This window comes from Watersipora subatra, chromosome 2 (assembly GCF_963576615.1).
Source record: "Watersipora subatra chromosome 2, tzWatSuba1.1, whole genome shotgun sequence".
Classification (NCBI taxonomy): domain Eukaryota; kingdom Metazoa; phylum Bryozoa; class Gymnolaemata; order Cheilostomatida; family Watersiporidae; genus Watersipora; species Watersipora subatra.
Genome location: NC_088709.1, coordinates 70,750,591 through 70,770,424, shown reverse-complemented (window position 1 = coordinate 70,770,424; position 19,834 = coordinate 70,750,591). Strand labels below are relative to the sequence as shown.

At 35.3% G+C, this 19,834-nt stretch overlaps 1 protein-coding gene across 2 annotated transcripts; it reads right to left on the bottom strand.

Annotated features, from left to right (window-relative positions):
- Window positions 1-11: 11 nt before the first annotated feature.
- LOC137387699 (uncharacterized) lies at window positions 12-14,326 on the bottom strand. Of its 2 annotated transcripts, none has more exons than XM_068074188.1 (5): window positions 14,253-14,326; window positions 9,960-10,139; window positions 8,747-8,863; window positions 5,965-6,154; window positions 12-900 (listed from the first exon to the last, which is right to left on the bottom strand). In XM_068074188.1, exons 2-5 carry the CDS (start codon window positions 10,135-10,137, stop codon window positions 663-665), a joined length of 723 nt encoding a protein of 240 aa, XP_067930289.1. In that variant the 5' UTR covers window positions 10,138-10,139; window positions 14,253-14,326; the 3' UTR covers window positions 12-662. The 2 variants fall into 2 exon arrangements, with proteins under 2 accessions (XP_067930289.1, XP_067930290.1); XM_068074189.1 differs by lacking the exon at window positions 14,253-14,326 and adding an exon at window positions 14,150-14,179.
- Between the last annotated feature and the right edge of the window lie 5,508 nt (window positions 14,327-19,834).

Genomic DNA, 19,834 nt, shown 5'->3' with positions numbered 1-19,834 from the left:
AAAAAGCAAAAACCTACATATGCTTTAGAAAAGGCAGATGACGACAAGTACAACTATGAGAATGAACTACTAATGATACAACATATTTTCGCTTCCAAAAATAGAAAAAAAGTATGCATACAATATGTATTACCGCAGTGACAGCAATGGTGTACCGATATATGTAGCAATAAAAACTGAAAACTCAGATGCAAGTAATGCAAAGAGACAGCATAAATCTAATTAAAAAATCTCCTATACGATGTAACATCAATAATAAATGAAAAAAATAGAACAAAGTAAAAAAAGAGAATTCCTAAAAAGAAATCAAAACTGGTGGAAACTTCACAAAATCAATTTATCAAATATCCCATGTAGTTATTTAAAAACAACACTGAGTGTGGTCTTCGAGCCAAAAGGAGCATCTTACATACACTGTTTTGTGAATATTGTAAGCCGACTGCTGTTGACCTTCTGACCTTTAATAAAAAAACTAGATCAACACGGGATAAGAGAAAATTTAAACAAGGCGACACTAATGAAGCTAGGAAAAGAGCGAGTTCAAACAATTCAAAATTTTGAAACTTTTGTGTTCAACGAAGCATCGATTTATTGGCTAGCGAACAAGTCCAGCAGGTAAAAAAGTCTGTTGAAAAAGTATTAATTGACCAGAGTTTAAGTCTTTAAGCATTTCTAAACAGACCCTTCAAATGCTCTAAGACATGTTTATGTTTCTCAAGTTCGACACGGAGGATCCAGTTCTCACGGTAGACCTTGTACAGTTCACCATTGTTTCCTCTGCCAATCGGCCAAGGAAAGTCACAGTGCGCCACATCCTTCTTCAGTATCTCCATTGTGTCCTCAAGCATCTGTCCTTTCAAGTTTCCATATGAATCGAAAGGAGATCCTTTCGACACTATTCTATAATGAAATAATATTACAGTTGGATTTAGAGTGGAGCCGTATTTGAAAACATGTAAGCTAGATTAGGCTAAGTGTGTGTGTAAGTTAATGACGATAAAAAGCTTAGAACTCTAGCTTATTAAATACTAACAAAAATAATTTTTTCAAAAAGCATCATTTCAGTGAAATTAAACAGTTTAAAATTAAAACTAGAGCTTCACGATTTCCAAAAATCACTAGATGATTCAATATCATTAAGTATTATTATGATATTATTTTTTTACGATTTTTGATATTTTACCTTGAAAAGCAAATTTTCTGTGTTTGTGATAATTATAAACATTTATTTCATGAATGCCAGTGTGTATGAAAGGTCGTGAAATGAGCGTATTATAAGACTAGAAGGTCAGTGTGTTTTAGTATTGCTCTCTGGAAACCGTCAGGTCTTAGATAAATCACCATTACACAATTACATTGTTTATACGATTGGTGATATATCTTTAAATGGTAGCGGTTTTCAAATGGTCCACCTTGAAAATTGCCTAAACGATTAAATTACGTATCACAAAGCTGTAACTAAAACGCCTACTTACTGCTAACATATCTAAACATTGAACCGTAATTCATGGCAGGCTAATGAATCTAACAATCTTAAAAGTCTTCATTTCTCTGAGAACTGCTTTAGGTTCTTTTACAGCAAGCACCTGCATAGTACTAACTAGGACTATTGCTCCTTTACAGCAAGCACCTGTGGAGTACTAACTATAGGACTATTGCTCCTTCACAGCAAGCACCTGCGAAGTACTAACTATAGGACTATTGCTCCTTTACAGCAAGCACCTGCGGAGTACTAACTATAGGACTATTGCTCCTTTACAGCAAGCACCTGCGGAGTACTAACTAGGACTATTGCTCCTTTACAGCAAGCACCTGTGGAGTACTAACTATACAACTATTGCTCCTTTACAGCAAGCACCTGTGGAGTACTAGCTATAGGACTATTGCTCCTTTACAGCAAGCACCTGCGGAGTACTAACTATAGGACTATTGCTCCTTTACAGCAAGCACCTGCGGAGTACTAACTAGGACTATTGCTCCTTTACAGCAAGCACCTGTGGAGTACTAACTATAGGACTATTGCTCCTTCACAGCAAGCACCTGCGAAGTATTAACTATAGGACTACTGCTCCTTTACAGCAAGCACCTGCGGAGTACTAACTATAGGACTATTGCTCCTTTACAGCAAGCACCTGCGGAGTACTAACTAGGACTATTGCTCCTTTACAGCAAGCACCTGTGGAGTACTAACTATACAACTATTGCTCCTTTACAGCAAGCACCTGTGGAGTACTAGCTATAGGACTATTGCTCCTTTACAGCAAGCACCTGCGGAGTACTAACTATAGGACTATTGCTCCTTTACAGCAAGCACCTGCGGAGTACTAACTATAGGACTATTGCTCCTTTACAGCAAGCACCTGCGGAGTACTAACTATACAACTATTGCTCCTTTACAGCAAGCACCTGTGGAGTACTAGCTATAGGACTATTGCTCCTTTACAGCAAGCACCTGCGGAGTACTAACTATAGGACTATTGCTCCTTTACAGCAAGCACTTGCAGAGTACTAACTAGGACTATTGCTCCTTTACAGCAAGCACCTGTGGAGTACTAACTATAGGACTATTGCTCCTTTACAGCAAGCACCTGCGGAGTACTAACTATACAACTATTGCTCCTTCACAGCAAGCACCTGCGGAGTACTAACTATACAACTATTGCTCCTTTACAGCAAGCACCTGCGGAGTACTAACTATAGGACTATTGCTCCTTTACAGCAAGCACTTGCAGAGTACTAACTAGGACTATTGCTCCTTTACAGCAAGCACCTGTGGAGTACTAGCTATAGGACTATTGCTCCTTTACAGCAAGCACCTGCGGAGTACTAACTATAGGACTATTGCTCCTTTACAGCAAGCACCTGCAGAGTACTAACTATAGGACTATTGCTCCTTTACAGCAAGCACCTGTGGAGTACTAACTATACAACTATTGCTCCTTTACAGCAAGCACCTGCGGAGTACTAACTATAGGACTATTGCTCCTTTACAGCAAGCACCTGCGGAGTACTAACTATACAACTATTGCTCCTTCACAGCAAGCACCTGTGGAGTACTAACTATACAACTATTGCTCCTTTACAGCAAGCACCTGCGGAGTACTAACTATAGGACTATTGCTCCTTTACAGCAAGCACTTGCAGAGTACTAACTAGGACTATTGCTCCTTTAAAGCAAGCACCTGCGGAGTACTAGCTATAGGACTATTGCTCCTTTACAGCAAGCACCTGCGGAGTACTAACTATAGGACTATTGCTCCTTTACAGCAAGCACCTGTGGAGTACTAACTAGGACTATTGCTCCTTTACAGCAAGCACCTGTGGAGTACTAACTAGGACTATTGCTCCTTTACAGCAAGCACCTGCGGAGTACTAACTATAGGACTATTGCTCATTTACAGCAAGCACCTGCGATGTACTAACTATACGACTATTGCTCCTTTACAGCAAGCGCCTGCGGAGTACTAACTATACGACTATTGCTCCTCGATGACTTCAGTTTCACAGTACACAGCTAGTAGATACTTAGCCTTTTTAGTGTGGCTAAAAGAAGATTAGTGTGGAAAACTTTGAAAAGAGATATATTGTGTTTGAGAGAAGTTAGGTTTGATAAAAATACGACGAACAATAATTGTGTTTGATTGCCTTTATTAGCTAGAATGGAAGAGCAGAATTGCGCCTAGTATTTGACAGGAGGTAACAGTAATTGGAGAACAGTAATGATATGAGATAATAAACACATTCTATGAAATTTAACCCAACTCTGGGATTATAAGAACATGTGATTACAATCAGTTGTTGATAAAAGTTCAAAATAGATTCGATAGTGAGCTAGGCCAGTGATAACGTGAATGAAATGAAAATCAAAAAAGCTTTTAACGATACATCAATTTATTTTAGAATAATAAACCAAATCATAAACCACTTATAATATAAACCCGTGGACCGCTTTAGTATGAAAATACATGCACTGTGAGAATAGCACAGACCATGTCTAGCCTTGGATGATTGCATACCTTAATCCAGTTCAAGCAATGTGATATTAAACATCAGAGAGCCTGCTATGGAGACTATCAACTCTCTGGCCACAGGCTTCACACTAACATATACGTACATATAAATGACTAAACTGGGTCAGATCTTCACATCAATAATTATTCCAAGTTTAAAAACAGGAAAGGTAAGTCTTTCCGACTCATTCTATAAGGTGATAGTCATGACTTATGGTGGTGAGATAGACTCATAACTCTTTTAGAGAACTGCTAGTTATGTAATCACAAATAACTAGTAAATAACAGATCACTGGAATTGGTTTATCGCTTCTTGGTGCCGATGTTATGGTATCGATATTTTGGTGTCAACATTTTTACGCCGAAGGTTTGGCTCTAGTTTTTATGGTTCTAACGCTGTTGGCTTAGATCTACAGCTTAGATCAGAAACAAACAAATAATTTTGGCATAGAATGAAAAATAAATATTATTATATTGATTATAAATACTGTTAAATATTAATAGTATACTTGGCAATGCCATGAACCGTGAGAGATCGTAAGGAGTAATCAGTATGCGCATAATTAATTAGTAGTACGGCAATGTGATGGTTTATGAATGGTGTAGTGGTTGGGGTGGCAGCCTGTGAACAGGAGTACCTGGGTTCAATTCCCAAGCAAGGTAATTTTTTTTAACGCTCGAATTGTGACTTCGGACAGACGGACAGACACTGCTCTTATTATAGTAAATATTATTATTGTATTGCATGGATTTAATTAAACTAAGAAAGTATTTGTTTCAGATTTGCCACAAGCAATCTTATGATCTCTCATTAAACAAACAAGCTTATCTTTTCGTTACAAGCTGTGAGATTATCCATGACTTTAGTTTATATAGACGCTTTAGCTTCTAATACTGGTCACTAGTTGCTTTGCAAGGCCACCTCAAAGGGTTATTTGAAAGTGTGCAAGTTTTTCTACTTCTCACCATAAGGAACATTTGAATTAACAAATGCTATATGATTCACAACAGCTAGTCATTAATATATCTCACCTACCTAGACTGGGCAAGTCTTACTAGTGTTTGGAGGAAATCTCCACTATTGGCACAATTAAACAAATAAAGAGAATATCAACTAATGAGAACTCTATTCATTGACGCCATCCATACATCTTAACCAGATACTGGCGCAGTATTCAAACCTATATCTTGACAAAAATGCTAGTTGCAATACAAAATAAAAAATCCCGGTCTGATCCTCATCAGACAAATAAATATCCAATGTGACAGACTTGAAGGTTATCTCTTTGGCTTAATATGGTTTCTTCTAAATTTTTTGATGAGTGGAAAAATCAGCAAACTGAATGTACAAACTGAAAAATTCTATATGAAGTGATTTTGGCAATGAGTAATAAATATAGTAGTAATAATAATGATAATAATACTGAGAGATGCCAGACCGTGGGCACTACACATTTGGAGCTGAATAATTTAGAGTCAATAGTTGGCGTTAAGAAACAGTGCCGAATCGATCAATTTCACATTAGAACGGCAACAACACTATTGCATGATGTCAAGGGGTAACTTTATAACTAGTCAACTACTAGCAAATCCAAGTTCCCTCCAATCAGGTGACTCTTTGTGACTCATAAGAATGTCGAGACACAGCTACCTAACGGGCTATATAGCTAACGGGCTATATCATATCCAATGTTTAGAAGTACTAAAATTAATTTACAAATAGCCAATATAATGTAACTCCTTCACCCACAGAGAGTTTCAAATGCTCACATTGGTCCAATAGGATGGATTATTTGTCCTAGCCAAACACTTTGTTTGTATTTTATCGAATGACCACGCCAACGTTAATTTTAACACACAAGTCATATCAATTTACCATCAGCATGGCATTCAAACAAGATATATTGCAAACCAGACTTGCCAATGAGCATAAACAAATAAACTGAAAACCTACTTAGCGCGCAGGGCTTTCTCAATAGGCTCCCGCTGTTCTCTTGAAGTTGTCGGACTACACTTAATCTTCAAAATATCCTTAATCATCACCTCGAGGGAGTTGATCTCCTTGATTGCTTTGTAAGACTCCTTGTTTCCCTCAGCCATCAGCTCCCTTATTACATTCGTTAGCGGCCTGTCCAGCCGCAACGCTAAAATAGTTGTAACTAGCTGTCAACCTGTGTGAAAAGCAGTTGAGTCACCTCTTTAGCACTGCCGGTAAGCTAGATCAGCTAAAAAAATTGGAAAATTAAGCTATTTTCACATTTTAACATCTGGCAAATGAGAAATTCTACCATTTTTGGGTTGAATACTATTCACACATATTTAGTTAAATAATAAACTATCGACCGGTTGATTAAAAACATTGCTGGCATGCTGTGTGTAAACACAATGACATAGTATGGTGTGTAATTAGTATGATAGCACACTTTAAACCTAAAGATGCTCAGCAATATGCAGGAAGGTTTGGAATAGTAAGACAACTCCGGCATTTGACCAAATTTAGCAGATTTTGATGTAGCGCAGCATAAACAAGATTCTACAGAAACGTAAAATACAGAAAAATGAACTGTTAGTAAAACTCTACAAGAATCCCTACTACAGATTCAAACAGAATGTTCTGCCCCGTAACTATTTTTACAAATGCATTGACTCAGGAACAGTTGCACCTCATTCAAATTTTGGAATTTCATGTCTGTTTTGTCAGGCAGGTGATTGACAGGTTAACCACGTATAAGTATGATTGGTTAATCAATCTACAGTTTCAAGTGACAGCATTCCACAACTAATACTGTTGAACAAATGAAATGAAAAAAATCAACCAAACACAAGATAAGATTGCACCTTCTGCATCCATTACTTCTTTGCTCTCACAGCAGCAGAACTGGAGAAAAAGACACTATAAAATTCGGTTGAGAAAGCAGGCAAGTTCAACAGCTACCCCCGAATGACTTCAGCCATGCTCAAGAACAATCAGTGCTCATGTTAGCTTAGACAGCATATTATAAGAAAATAAATTATCCACTCTATATCTTTATAAAACATGTGCTGAATCGTGATTTAAAATACGACAAACCAAGTTGCGCCAATAGCTGGAATAACCTTAATTTCCAGTTTGTTTTGGTCGATTACGCTAAACTATGACCTCTACAAAAGCCTCCAGCCTAAATTGTCATTGACTCGACTACCATCTGGTCTAAACCTGTGTTTACACCACCTGATAGCTTGCGGTTAGACTTGAATACGCTTCTGTGCCAGCCATATTGGCACAGAGAGTTAATATTGAAGAACTGTATATGTGATAGACATTTTACATATCGTTTCTTTCTCTATATTAGAATCATTATTGATAGCCAATTTATGGTTACCAATGATTAATGTATTTAAATATTACAAAAGTACTATAACAAAAGGATATTATTATTAAACACGAAGGTTATTAACCAATCACTCAATTGATATAATATACAACTTTTATCTTACATTCCAGACAATTAGCCAAATGTCAAGCCTGATCTTCATTCTGAAGAACTTACAAAAAAGCCCCTCTCATTGGCAGGTTTTCATTAAAGATAAAATTAATATTTCAGCTTGCGAGATGACATATAGGTAAATATTGTAAGATGTAATAAACCAAACACGCCTAAATTTTCGAAACGCTAAATAAATTTTCGACCGTTGCATAAATTCACAAAATTTATGCAACGTTCAAAACTATTGCAAAGTTGCATTTTCGGCTGAAGTAGGAGTTTTTTATCATAACCATCTTCAACTTTGTGTTACCATTTTTAAACAGTGAAACCAAAATTATTTTTCAAAATAATCCATAACGGTAAGTTTATCATAACTTTTAAAGAGAGAATTGTGATCTATCTATAAATTTCTGTTAGGCTTTCTACACAAACCCTCGACTAGTTACGAAGGCTTCTAAAGAATAATCGATTTATGGTTATTTCAAAAGACTTTTCAACTGTATTCCATCTATGATTAGATAGATATTCCATCTATGATTAGATAGATATTCCATCTATGGTTAGATAAATATTCCATCTATGGTTAGATAGATATTCCATCTATGATTAGATAGATATTCCATCTATGATTAGATAGATATTCCATCTATGGTTAGATAGATATTCCATCTATGATTAGATAGATATTCCATCTATGGTTAGATAGATATTCCATCTATGGTTAGATAGATATTCCATCTATGGTTAGATAGATATTCCATCTATGATTAGATAGATATTCCATCTATGGTTAGATAGATATTCCATTTATGGTTAGATAGATATTCCATCTATGATTAGATAGATATTCCATCTATGATTAGATAGATATTCCATCTATGGTTAGATAGATATTTTATCTATGATTAGATAAATATTCCATCTATGGTTAGATAGATATTCCATCTATGATTAGATAGATATTCCATCTATGGTTAGATAGATATTCCATCTATGATTAGATAGATATTCCATCTATGATTAGATAGATATTCCATCTATGATTAGATAGATATTCCATCTATGATTAGATAGATATTCCATCTATGGTTAGATAGATATTCTATCTATGATTACATAGAGATTTCATCTATGATTAGATAAGTACTCTGTCCTAGACATCAACTATTTTAACTGAGTAGTGGATATTGTAACATTCAGATAGAATTTAACTGCCAAAGATTGACTACAAATGACTACTAGAATATTAAAGGTAAGAACAGGCCTAACATCTTTCAGCTTGAAAGGCCTTCTTGTCAGCTTCCAGTTTAGCCTTGGCAAGTTTAAGACTGCGCTCTTCTTCACGAAGAAGACAATCCCTGCTCTCCATATAGCGATTGAACATGGCTGTAACACAGAGTATCAGCTGATCACGTAAACCTAACCCAATCCTACCTACCTCGTATGGAATTAAGACTTCATAATAAATCAAAAAATTCGCAACACTAAAATTTTCATTGTAACAGAAATGAGCACACCAATTTTTCAAATCTACTTCCTGACACCATAATTGAGGAGTTTCATTTAGAAAAGTAGCAGAATCACCTGTTTTTATAAAAAAGACTATTTATATGTGGAGATAAAATTCTGTTACGGAGACCAGAGGAAATAATTGGCTTCATCCTAAGCGACAATCTTACATGGTTAAAACATATTGATCATGTTTGCAGCAAGCTTTCATCAAGCACATTTGTGAAGGCAATGTAGATATTTCATAAACAGAAAGATAGCACCATTGCTTTTTTCAACTTATGCATTGTCATCTGATCAATGGCATTGATATATATTTCCCTGCCATATCATATTGACAGCAGAAGAGAATATTCCTCGTACAGAAATCTATACAGAGACTTATGTACTGACATCACACCACAAATCTTTAAACAGTTTGCCTTATTATTCCAAACTTGCTAATTTCTGTATTTGTGTTACAGGTTTAAAAATCCTGCATAAACTATGCCCAGAATAATTGTATTTATCCTTCCACACATATGACAAAAATTTGTTTTCTACTTTGTGGCATCAAAATACTACATACGAGTATGCACGAGTATACAACTTCATTCCGGGAACTTTTGGATCAGACCTCGTACACCATTGTTTGTATCAGTTTATCAACTTTCTGTTACTATAGCCTTCAAATTGATATTCCAACTCCTCCACAAATACTATTATATTACCAACTTTATAACACCTCTGTTCAACTCACTCGATTTTTGCTGATTTTTGTCTTTTTATTTTTTCTAGTATATAATGAAAAACATCCGATTTGTTGACGATCACAAATGCCAATATAAAGTTATAATCATATGCATAGATTACACACTACTTTCCTTTGAACTATATATTTCTGACAGAGGACACTATTGGTAACACGGAGACACTTGTCAATCGTAACAGAATCAACACAAAGGTAAGTGTCTCCTATGAAGGTGATAACTACCGACTGCGGCTATGCTGAAAAGAGGAACAGTGAAGCGGAAAGCCAAATCCTTAGCATCAGTCCATTCTCTGTTGGCATCTATGATTTGACCAAGGAAGTTTTGAAGGAATCCAGCTACAGATGCATCAGGGGGTCCTCGGTTTAGATCATTGCGATCGTTATCAGGAGGAATGTTCATCCCTAGTAAAAATATATTGATTGTAAAATTTTATTACTAAACTTGTACCATTTTCAGGCTTTTTACTTTTCCTACAGCATACTTCGCCTATGATATTCATTGTGCTGTTTATTTGAATATCACAAATAATTCTGGATGTCGAAGTATGGCCTATTACATTGCATGAGCAAAATGATCTGAAACAAAGAATTAAATGTGCTAATAAAATATGAACTAAGCGTTAAGATAATCAGAACTAGGCCGCAACTAAATTTTAACTCGGTAAAAACTTTTTTGAATAAAAACGGGAAAGTATTACTGAAACTTTGTAGGTCTCTTTTTTAGCTAACAGTATGTTAGTTACGTTATATTGTTACGTTATAATGTAAGATGACATAAAATCTGAGCTTCTAGCAACAAACCATTGAAAGATTAATAAAAGCGAAGTAAAAACAATCCTAAACACTACCATCAATAAACACAGCAAAGTGTTGAGTGTACAAATAAATAGACATAATGATGTAACTGAAAGTGTTGAGAGATCAAATGCTACTCTGTCATGATATACTAGAGTCAACAAACTTAAGCAGCTCTTCATGGCTGTACACTTTCTGTAACTCAAGTAATTGTCTCACATTATTAGAGAAAAGAACATTCGACTTGAGAACATATAATATGTAAGTTTACCAAATGCTGCAGTAATATTTCTGAGAGCATTTTAAATTTTAATGCAAAAAATTCATCAAAATCTTGATGACTTGCTTATTCTTAGGCAATTGTTAATTCACAGCAAGCACTTTGACACATTTTTGTCATATTGTTAAAACTTGATTGGCTGCAAGGAATGATGATATCTCCTTGATGCTGATGACGGCTAATCCCAACTTACATTATGTCAGGATTAGATAAATTTCAACAGCTGGCTGACATCAGTTGTTACAATTTATAACTTTTATATTTCACCTTTCATTTCCAACTGCTATACTGGGGTTGATACTGGGCCCGACTTTGATAGATAATAAAAGACAAATTTTTAGATTGGGGATTGATTAGACTTAAATGCAATGTCTCCAAAGGATTAAATTAGCTGCTTCATTGGTAAGTGAAAGTTCAATCTCCAGCATGAATTTAAACAGGGTGAAAGGTTGCGACGGAAAATAAATACATAGAGATTTTATTTGAATGCAATAGGATAAGTTCATTAGTTCATTCTTTGCATGCCTCTAGGTTTGGAGCATCCACTATACACACAGACCAGGCATTGATTGTGGTTTAAACAGCATGCAATACCTAAGTGTTTCAGAGTGCCGTAACAAAACTAGTGCTACTGCATTGTTCTGAAAAAGAATTTTGTATCAATTGAAAAGTATTTAAGAAGTACTACAATAGATGTTTTACATATAATTAAACTAAGCCGCAATGTAAATGTTTTTTCAGTTCATGTTGTCGTGTTGTGTGTCAGAGCGTGTTTTGCGATCAGAGCAAAGTGATAGATTGTTGATAGAGAAAATAAAAGTCCTCCTAGTAGTGAATAAAGTAACCACTTCTGATATTGACGTGTGCCTGAGTAAAAGTAATTATCTTAGTACACATATGACTGATACTGAACTCTTATCGGAAATTATTGGAAGCTGAGACTTCTAAGAAATTTTATTGTGGGGAGGGGGTGTCACCTGCAACAATGGGAAACCCTGACCACTGTTTTATCTAATAATGCATGTGTTTAGCCCATTTGGGTCTATCGTCAATTCAACATAACTTACCATCTATGACAAGCACATATTTTGTGGCATAATCATAAAAGACTAGATCGACTCAATTTTATTATCAACAGACACTGTACGCAGTAGATGAACTGAAATACAGACAGCGAATTTAGGTATTTACAGTCAAACTTTCAACATATTAGTATCATGTATGCTAAAACACCTTTTGGAAAATCTAGTTCTTTTGATTTGAGTTGAAAAGATAATCAAAACGGCGTGTGAAAATTTTATTGTTACAAATTATCATGCTAACATGCTTTTGTTTATTTTTTTATTATTTGTTTTGTGTTTAGCTCATAGTACGATAATTCCAAAAAAGTTTTTAAAATACACATTTTCATAACTTAGAGACATCTAATATAGCCAACGCATATCTCTAGAGTTTAAGGCATGTGTTGTAAAATTGACATAGTCACAATATGTAAAACCCAGCAGGCACTAAATTATAATATGCTTTAAAAGATTTCTAATAATTTGAAAGTAATGGCAACTTCTGGAAGAACTATACTCTTGAATAAAGTGGTGGCCCTAAAAAGGTCTCTTAAGGAGAAGGTCAACTCAATACTAAAGGATGTAGTCCAAGATCAGGAGAGGGAGGGGGGAAAAAGGGAGCCATCAACATAACAACGACTAAAGCTACTGCCTGCTCTTGCGTTGTTTGGCTCTGAAAACTTTAAAATTCATTCACCAAAACCGTTATTACCTGAAATATTAGCATATTAGTTAGTATAGAACACTGGTAAAATCTGCTGCTCTCTCCTTATACTTCATACCATAGGTCAGCATTTAAGATTTGCAGTCACATGAGGTTTTTAGCAGACAACGAGTAGGTTTAGCATATTTGTGACTCTGGGTGACATACATGGTGGTATAAGGCAGCGAACCAGAGCTGCATCCACTCAAAATGTGCTAACCTAGCTGAATAGGTGTTCTGTGACATAGTAGTAAATATGATCACTTGTTACATTTATTAGTAGCCCAGGAACTTGGGCCAACCAGAGTTTAAATACTTTTGCTCAAAATGCCCAGTGCATTGCGCGAGTGAGTTATTTCCTAGCTGTGAGCAGTTGCGCCCAGAATGAGTAATTCAGTTGAGCCAGTAATTGATGTAACTCAGTTGCGCCAGTAATTGATGTAACTCAGTTGCGCCAGCCTTCAATTCAACTCTGCCAGGCCAGTCGTGGGTCTAATTGGGCCAAGCCAGTTTTTGGTCCCAGTCAGCCGAGCCAGTGCTCAGTCCAAAGTCAACTCAGCCAGTATTCAAACCAACACGGTGTCGGCGTTACCACTTCTAGAATTTCCATTCATTCACTTTAAATTATCTGGTCAGTAGAATGTTTTGTCAGCAGTGAGAAATGTATGTTAATTATTGTTTAAAACTTGTAATTGAGCTCTGCATATTTAGAAAATAGATTGAATCCATTTAGGGAATGCAGCATGGCTGCGAAAATGTGAATGCATGGTAAAACTTTTCTTGCCCAATTCTATTGTATATACTATAAAGGTAAAAAAACAACAAGGCTGTGCTCAGGGTAAACTCATTTTCTTACTGCATTACACATGGTGATGTTTAATAAATGAAATTTTGACATGTTCTTTAATCAAGCTAAAATTGTAACTTGTTCAAGCAGTTTATTCTACCTGACTGACTGTTATGCTGTGTAGGATTGCAGCTGACCTGTAAATGGCAGAAAAAAATGATGATTTTGCTTGTGTAAATGCTTGAAGATGATAAGCTTGATGGTTAGTGATGATGGACTGTCTCGATCTAGGTCTCTCCTAACTCCTCAAAAATCTCTGATTAGCTCCTTCCACTGATTTTTTTTTTTAACTTCGCAGCTCCAACTTCTTGATCGCAACACCCTAAACTAGATCTATCAACATATGGGTGCAACATTTGGCCTCCATTTTGTTAATACTACCAAAGTAGTTTTGCTTTTATAAGCTCAGCTTTAACAATCGTGTAAAACAGTAATTCTGTACTTGATGCACAATGCCTAGGCCTTGTTTCTAAACAACATTTGTTATTCTGCATCCTTTAGGTAGCTAAAAGCTTTAACAAATGTACACACGCTCCATATCTGATTTTTACTTATTGAGTATGATTTTAATCAATTTATGAGTAAATTTGTGGTAATCTTATGACTAAGAAATTCCTCACTTTTTCACAACAATTTTTGATAAGACTTATCAAAACAGCAGACCAAAATAAGCAGAGCTTCGGTGGTAAGTGAACACGGCCCATACTGCCTACAAACCAACCCTACCTCTGTGCTAACTGACAGACTCAGTGTTTTTTTAATTATTTCCGCCTCGTCAGTTCCCCAAGCTAAACTACGGCAAAACAGCATTTTAAAACAAAAATAATACCTGCACAAAATGTTTACACAAGTATTTTAAGCGATTATTACATATATGTAACGAAGCGAATCTTCAATTATTTTACGTGCTGCAAGAAAAAAAAACGAACGCAGTAAGGGAGGGAAGAGAGCATTCCAAAAACGGTAATATTTGCATCGCTCGAAAGGGTTCTGCCCAACTTTTACAATCACATCTGTCATTTGGTCACGGGACGACGTTTTCCATGCCTAAGTTCCCATTCCTCTATAGTCTATGTTTTAAGCATTGAACTTTGAACCCCGAGGTTTTGAGTTCAATAGTTCTAAGTACATGTATACTTTTTCTCACGAGCAGCTCATGGTTAAGAAAAGACAATTTCCTAAATAATCGTTTTGGCGACAAACCAATCGAAAGTCGTCGCACGTAAACAAACACGAAAAAGCTAAAACCTCTTTATAACTTGAAGGTGTGACACGATTTTTAGCAGCTTCATGTAGCAACAGCTTTTCACAATTCCATAGCATGCAACAAAATTTAAAATACTTGAATGGTTTGTATATTTAGACTGAAACTAGAGTTAAAAATGTCTGCATGCACATCAATGATATACAGCCCCACATAGGGGGGGGGGGTGGCTGTATATCATTGATGCACATTCAACTAGAATCACATGTTTTTTTAGTTTTGAGCTATTAGCCTATTACAATAGCAATAAATTACTGTTTATATAACTAGCATGAGCTATCAGTCCTCGATAGAATACACTGGCTAATTTGAGTAACTTGGCAACAATTCATAGACCACTGTAATTTTTGATGATAACTACACACGTTGAAGAAAACTCGTTGGAATGAGGCCAAACAACTCTTATTTTTGGCGTATTTACAAATACGTTCTTGAAATCAACTCACTTGTGCTCTGCTGAAACCAACACAGTGCACTGAAGGGTCCCCCTGGGGCTTCAGACTAAAGTCCCAGGGGGTTCACTCTCTTCCATTCATCAGGGCTAGTCTGAGATGTTATAAAATGCACCCTTTCTACTGACTTACACATTAATAAAAAACTACCCCTTATCCCTTCATCACCACAGACTAACTGCCCCTATTTTGCTCATGAATACTCTTTTCTACTGTGTGCTTCATGTACTAAGCTAAAAACATACTCTTTTTATGAAAACACGTTAAACTCTAGAGTGTCAGGCTACCATAAAAAACACCCCTAAAACGTGTTTTTTGTGTCGAGCCCATGGAGATGAATAGAAGAGAGTGAACCCCCTGGGGCTGAACCCAACGCTTCCTAAATTGCAAGTTGCTGAAACCATCAAGAGGTGACTAAACTCTGTAAGAACAATAACTCTTCAGTTTTAATCATCATTGCAACTTTCTCCACGAACTTGTGTCAGTTATTTATTTTTTTATTTTATATTATATATTATTATATTATATATATTATATTTTATATTATTATTTATTTTATTTTTTATTTTTATTTTCAGTTATTTATTTATTTATTGCTGTCAGATATTAACCAGCTTCACAGAAGATCAAGAGAAGGCTCTTAATGTGCAAATGAAAACCAAGTGCATTGATGAGCTTTCAGCGCTGTCTTCATCTAATTCTCCATCATATATTCAAACAGTACCTTTGTGTCTGTCTACAATCAATCATGAAGCCTCAACAAGTGCTTCATACACTACTTTCGAAAAAGCTACAGTAACATGTAAAAGCTGCTCAAAATTGAGTACTACAGTAGAATTCTTAATCACCAGAGTTGCGGATTTGGAAACAAAAATTGACAAGTTACTATCAACATCTATTTCTACAGAAAATCTTAAGGATGAATTTATCAGGTATTCATCATGGTCATCAAATCAGTTTGATAACAAACTTTTAGCTATGCACAAATCATTATTTGATGAGCTCAAGGAACAACAAAGTTCTTATGCCGAGACAACAAAGCGAAATCTTTATCTTCAAGATCAACCACTAAGGAAACATTCAGCTAATGCAACGGTGTGTACAAACCCAGAAAGTAAATCGTGCAACAAACAAAATACGCCGTCAACTTCTAATCTTACCCAAATGGATGTTGATCAGCGTATTCCAGCAACAGCTGTCAAGCAACCAGCTCAATCTAGACCACAGAAGACTGCTTTTGTTGGAAACAACAACATTGTGGTTTCAATTCGACCAAACTCTTCTCTCCATAAATCATTTAATCAAGACACGGTACGGAAAGCTATAAACAGTCAGTACGAGCCAACCATCTTTGAACTAGTTACTCGCTACAACTTCAAATCAAACAATCCTAGAATTATGATTCAATTCCAATCCCGGGACATCGCTAAAGGAGTTACAGATTGCTGGAAATCTGATCTGTTTGATGGATCATCTTGCAGACTGTCCATTGATCCAGATTCTCTTAAAGAGAATGTAGTTATTGTTAAAGGTGTCCCACTCGATGCAGATGACAATAAAATACATCAAGATATCAAAGATACTGACCCTGATGCCTTCATAGAAATATTGTTCAAAGATGGTAAAAGATTGAGGTCCTTGAAGATTAAATTCTCCTCTTCCCTATTCTACCAAAATGCCATCTCACATGGAATAAGTATACCATCAACTCATTGTTTATGTCACGCTGAACCTCTTAAATGATGGATCTCTCTAAAGGATTTTCCATTGCTCATTTAAATATAAGAGGTTTATCTTCCAAAATTGATGAAGTTAAGTATTTGATTTTTAAGTATAAATTTAAAGTTATTTGTTTTTCTGAGACATTTCTTGGAGCTAGACATGGTGATGATTACTTTAAAATTTCTGGTTATAATATGATAAGAAATGATAAGAACTATAACCAGAGCGGTGGCTTATTATGCTATATTCACAACTCCATTAATTTCAAGTGTTTGGAATTTGCTATTAATGAAATTGCTGCTGATAGTCTTTCCATTAAAATCATTCCAGTTATTTCGAGACCTTACATAGTGTCTTTTGTTTATAGACCTCCAAATTCTACAGTTGATTGGATAACAAAATTTTCAGACTTCGTGAAAAAGTGTTACAGCAACACTGAAGAAATTTTGATACTAGGCGATTTCAATATCAATTTGTTGAACACAAAAGAAAGTTCCAATTGGAAAAGGAAAATATGTAATCCGCTGTCTTTAAAACAGCTGATTGGTGAACCAACAAGAGTAACTGTAAACTCCTCGACATTAATTGATCATGTGTATACAAATTTCTCTCATCACGCCAAGTTTTCTGGAGTACTTAAATTGTCTATGAGTGATCATAATTTAGTATTTATTGTGAGAAAAATTGGTGTTGCACATAAATCTTTTCCTCGAACAATCACTTATAGAGATTACTCCAGATTTGTTCCTGATAATATTTCAAATAAGTTTTCCTTCATCAGTTGAAATGATATTTTGATTAAAAAGAACACTAATGACATGATTAACTTATTTAATCAAAAGTTTTCTACGGCTGTCAATGAGTTGGCCCCTCTTAAAACTAGAAAAGTCAAGTCAGAATCTTTACCTATCTGGCTTGACAAAGAGGTACAGCAAAATATAAAGTTGAGAGAAAAACTGAAAAACTCCGAAGATTGAACTGCTTACAAAAAGCAGCGCAATTTTGTCACAAATCTCATTAAAAGAAAAAAAAAACAAAATGTATCGACGAACTTGTTAAACAGTCAAAGCTTGGTGATACGCGTAAGCTTTGGCAAGCTTTGAATGTGAAAAATAAGAAACCTCAAAGCTGTGACACTTTTTTGTCAGCTTCAGAACTTAACTCACATTTTGTGTCTATTGCAAGTAAACTTTCAAATTCAATTTTACCGTCATCCAATCCTTATTTGTCTTGTCAAAACACCGAGTTGAAGACCACATTTAATGAGTTTCCCAAATTTACTCCTCATGATATTGTAAAATACATCAGTAACATTCCTAATTCCAAATCCTCAGGCATAGACAATATTTCTGTAAAAATGATAAAAGCAACTCTTCCATTCATTGTACCTATTATCACTGATGTGTTTAACAGAATTTTGATTGATGGCTATTTTCCTTCAGCATGGAAACATGCACGAGTTACTCCATTGTTTAAAGGAGGAGATAATAGCAACCCATCAAATTTCCACCCTATTTCAGTACTCCCTATTTTATCTAAAGTTTTTGAAAAGCACTTAAATATTCACATCTACTCTCATTTGTCCAAAAATAATATTTTACATCCTTATCAGTGTGGTTTCAGAAAAAGTCATTCATGCACTGTTGCTGTTCATAAACTAATCTCAGATTGTTTGGATTTGAAAACCAGAGGTGAGAAGACTTGCTTGATGTTTTTGGATTTCAGCAAAGCTTTCGACTGTGTCAATCACAAACTATTATATCATAAACTAGAACTTGCTGGTTTTAAAAATAAATCGTTGCAAATACTTCAATCCTATTTTCACAAAAGGCGCCAAAAGGTCGTCATGAATGACAAGGAATCATTGACACTATATATAAATGTTGGTGTTCCACAGGGGTCACTTATTGCGCCAGTATTATTTTTAATATATATAAATGATCTTCTTAGACTTATTCCAAAAGGCTTTGCCTACGCCGATGATACTGTTTTGTTAGTTATCACAAAGATGTGCAACTTCTTGAGATGAACTGCAATCTCATCATGAAAATTATCAGCGACTGGTGTACAGCAAATCATATGACAATCAATTTACAAAAATCACACTTTCTTCTTTATAGTAATGATGAAAACCTTCGAAACAGCTTTACTCTTAAGTTCAACAGTCAATCCATCACTTGTAGACATGAAACAAAATTGTTAGGATTTGTTTTGACAGATCGACTCTCTTGGAATAATCATGTCGACACTGTTTGTAGTAAGGTCACGAAGTCATTGGCTCTGCTCCAGTTTTGCAGGCCGTACATGAACTCAAAATCTGCTATTGCATTTTATTATCAGTTTATATTTTGCCATATTATTTATGGTATCCACATTTATTATAATCTAGTTCCAAGATATGTCACTAAGGATTTATTTTTGTTGCAAAAAAGAGCATTTCGACTCATTGCAAATTTACATCATATGCCTGCATATATTATTCCAACAAATGATCTTTCCAAATCTCTGCGTCTTCTTACTCTGCATATGCTAAATATTTATTTTACTTCAATTCAATGTTTCAAGATTTTTCATGGTTTGTGTCCTCGTTTTTTACATGACAATTACAGGTTGTTAACTCATTTCAACTTACGTGATATGAACAAATTGCATACAATCATTAACAATCATTTTGAAAATGTCATTGCCAGCTGCTTTAACAATCTTCCACAAAATATCCGTTCTCTTAGCAGAGAAAGGCATTTTAAACACTATTTGTCAGACTATTTATTCAATTTTAATGGCTAACTGTTGCTTTTTTCCCTTTTTTTTGTTTTACTATTGTTGTATGGCCTAATTTGAAAAACATTTCTATTTGTGAAATGAAATTATTGCCAATAAAGTACTATATATATTTAACTGAGGACTAGGAAGTGATAATATTTCTCCAACAAAGAAACTAATTTATTGGGGTAATTTATCCATGTGTCTCTC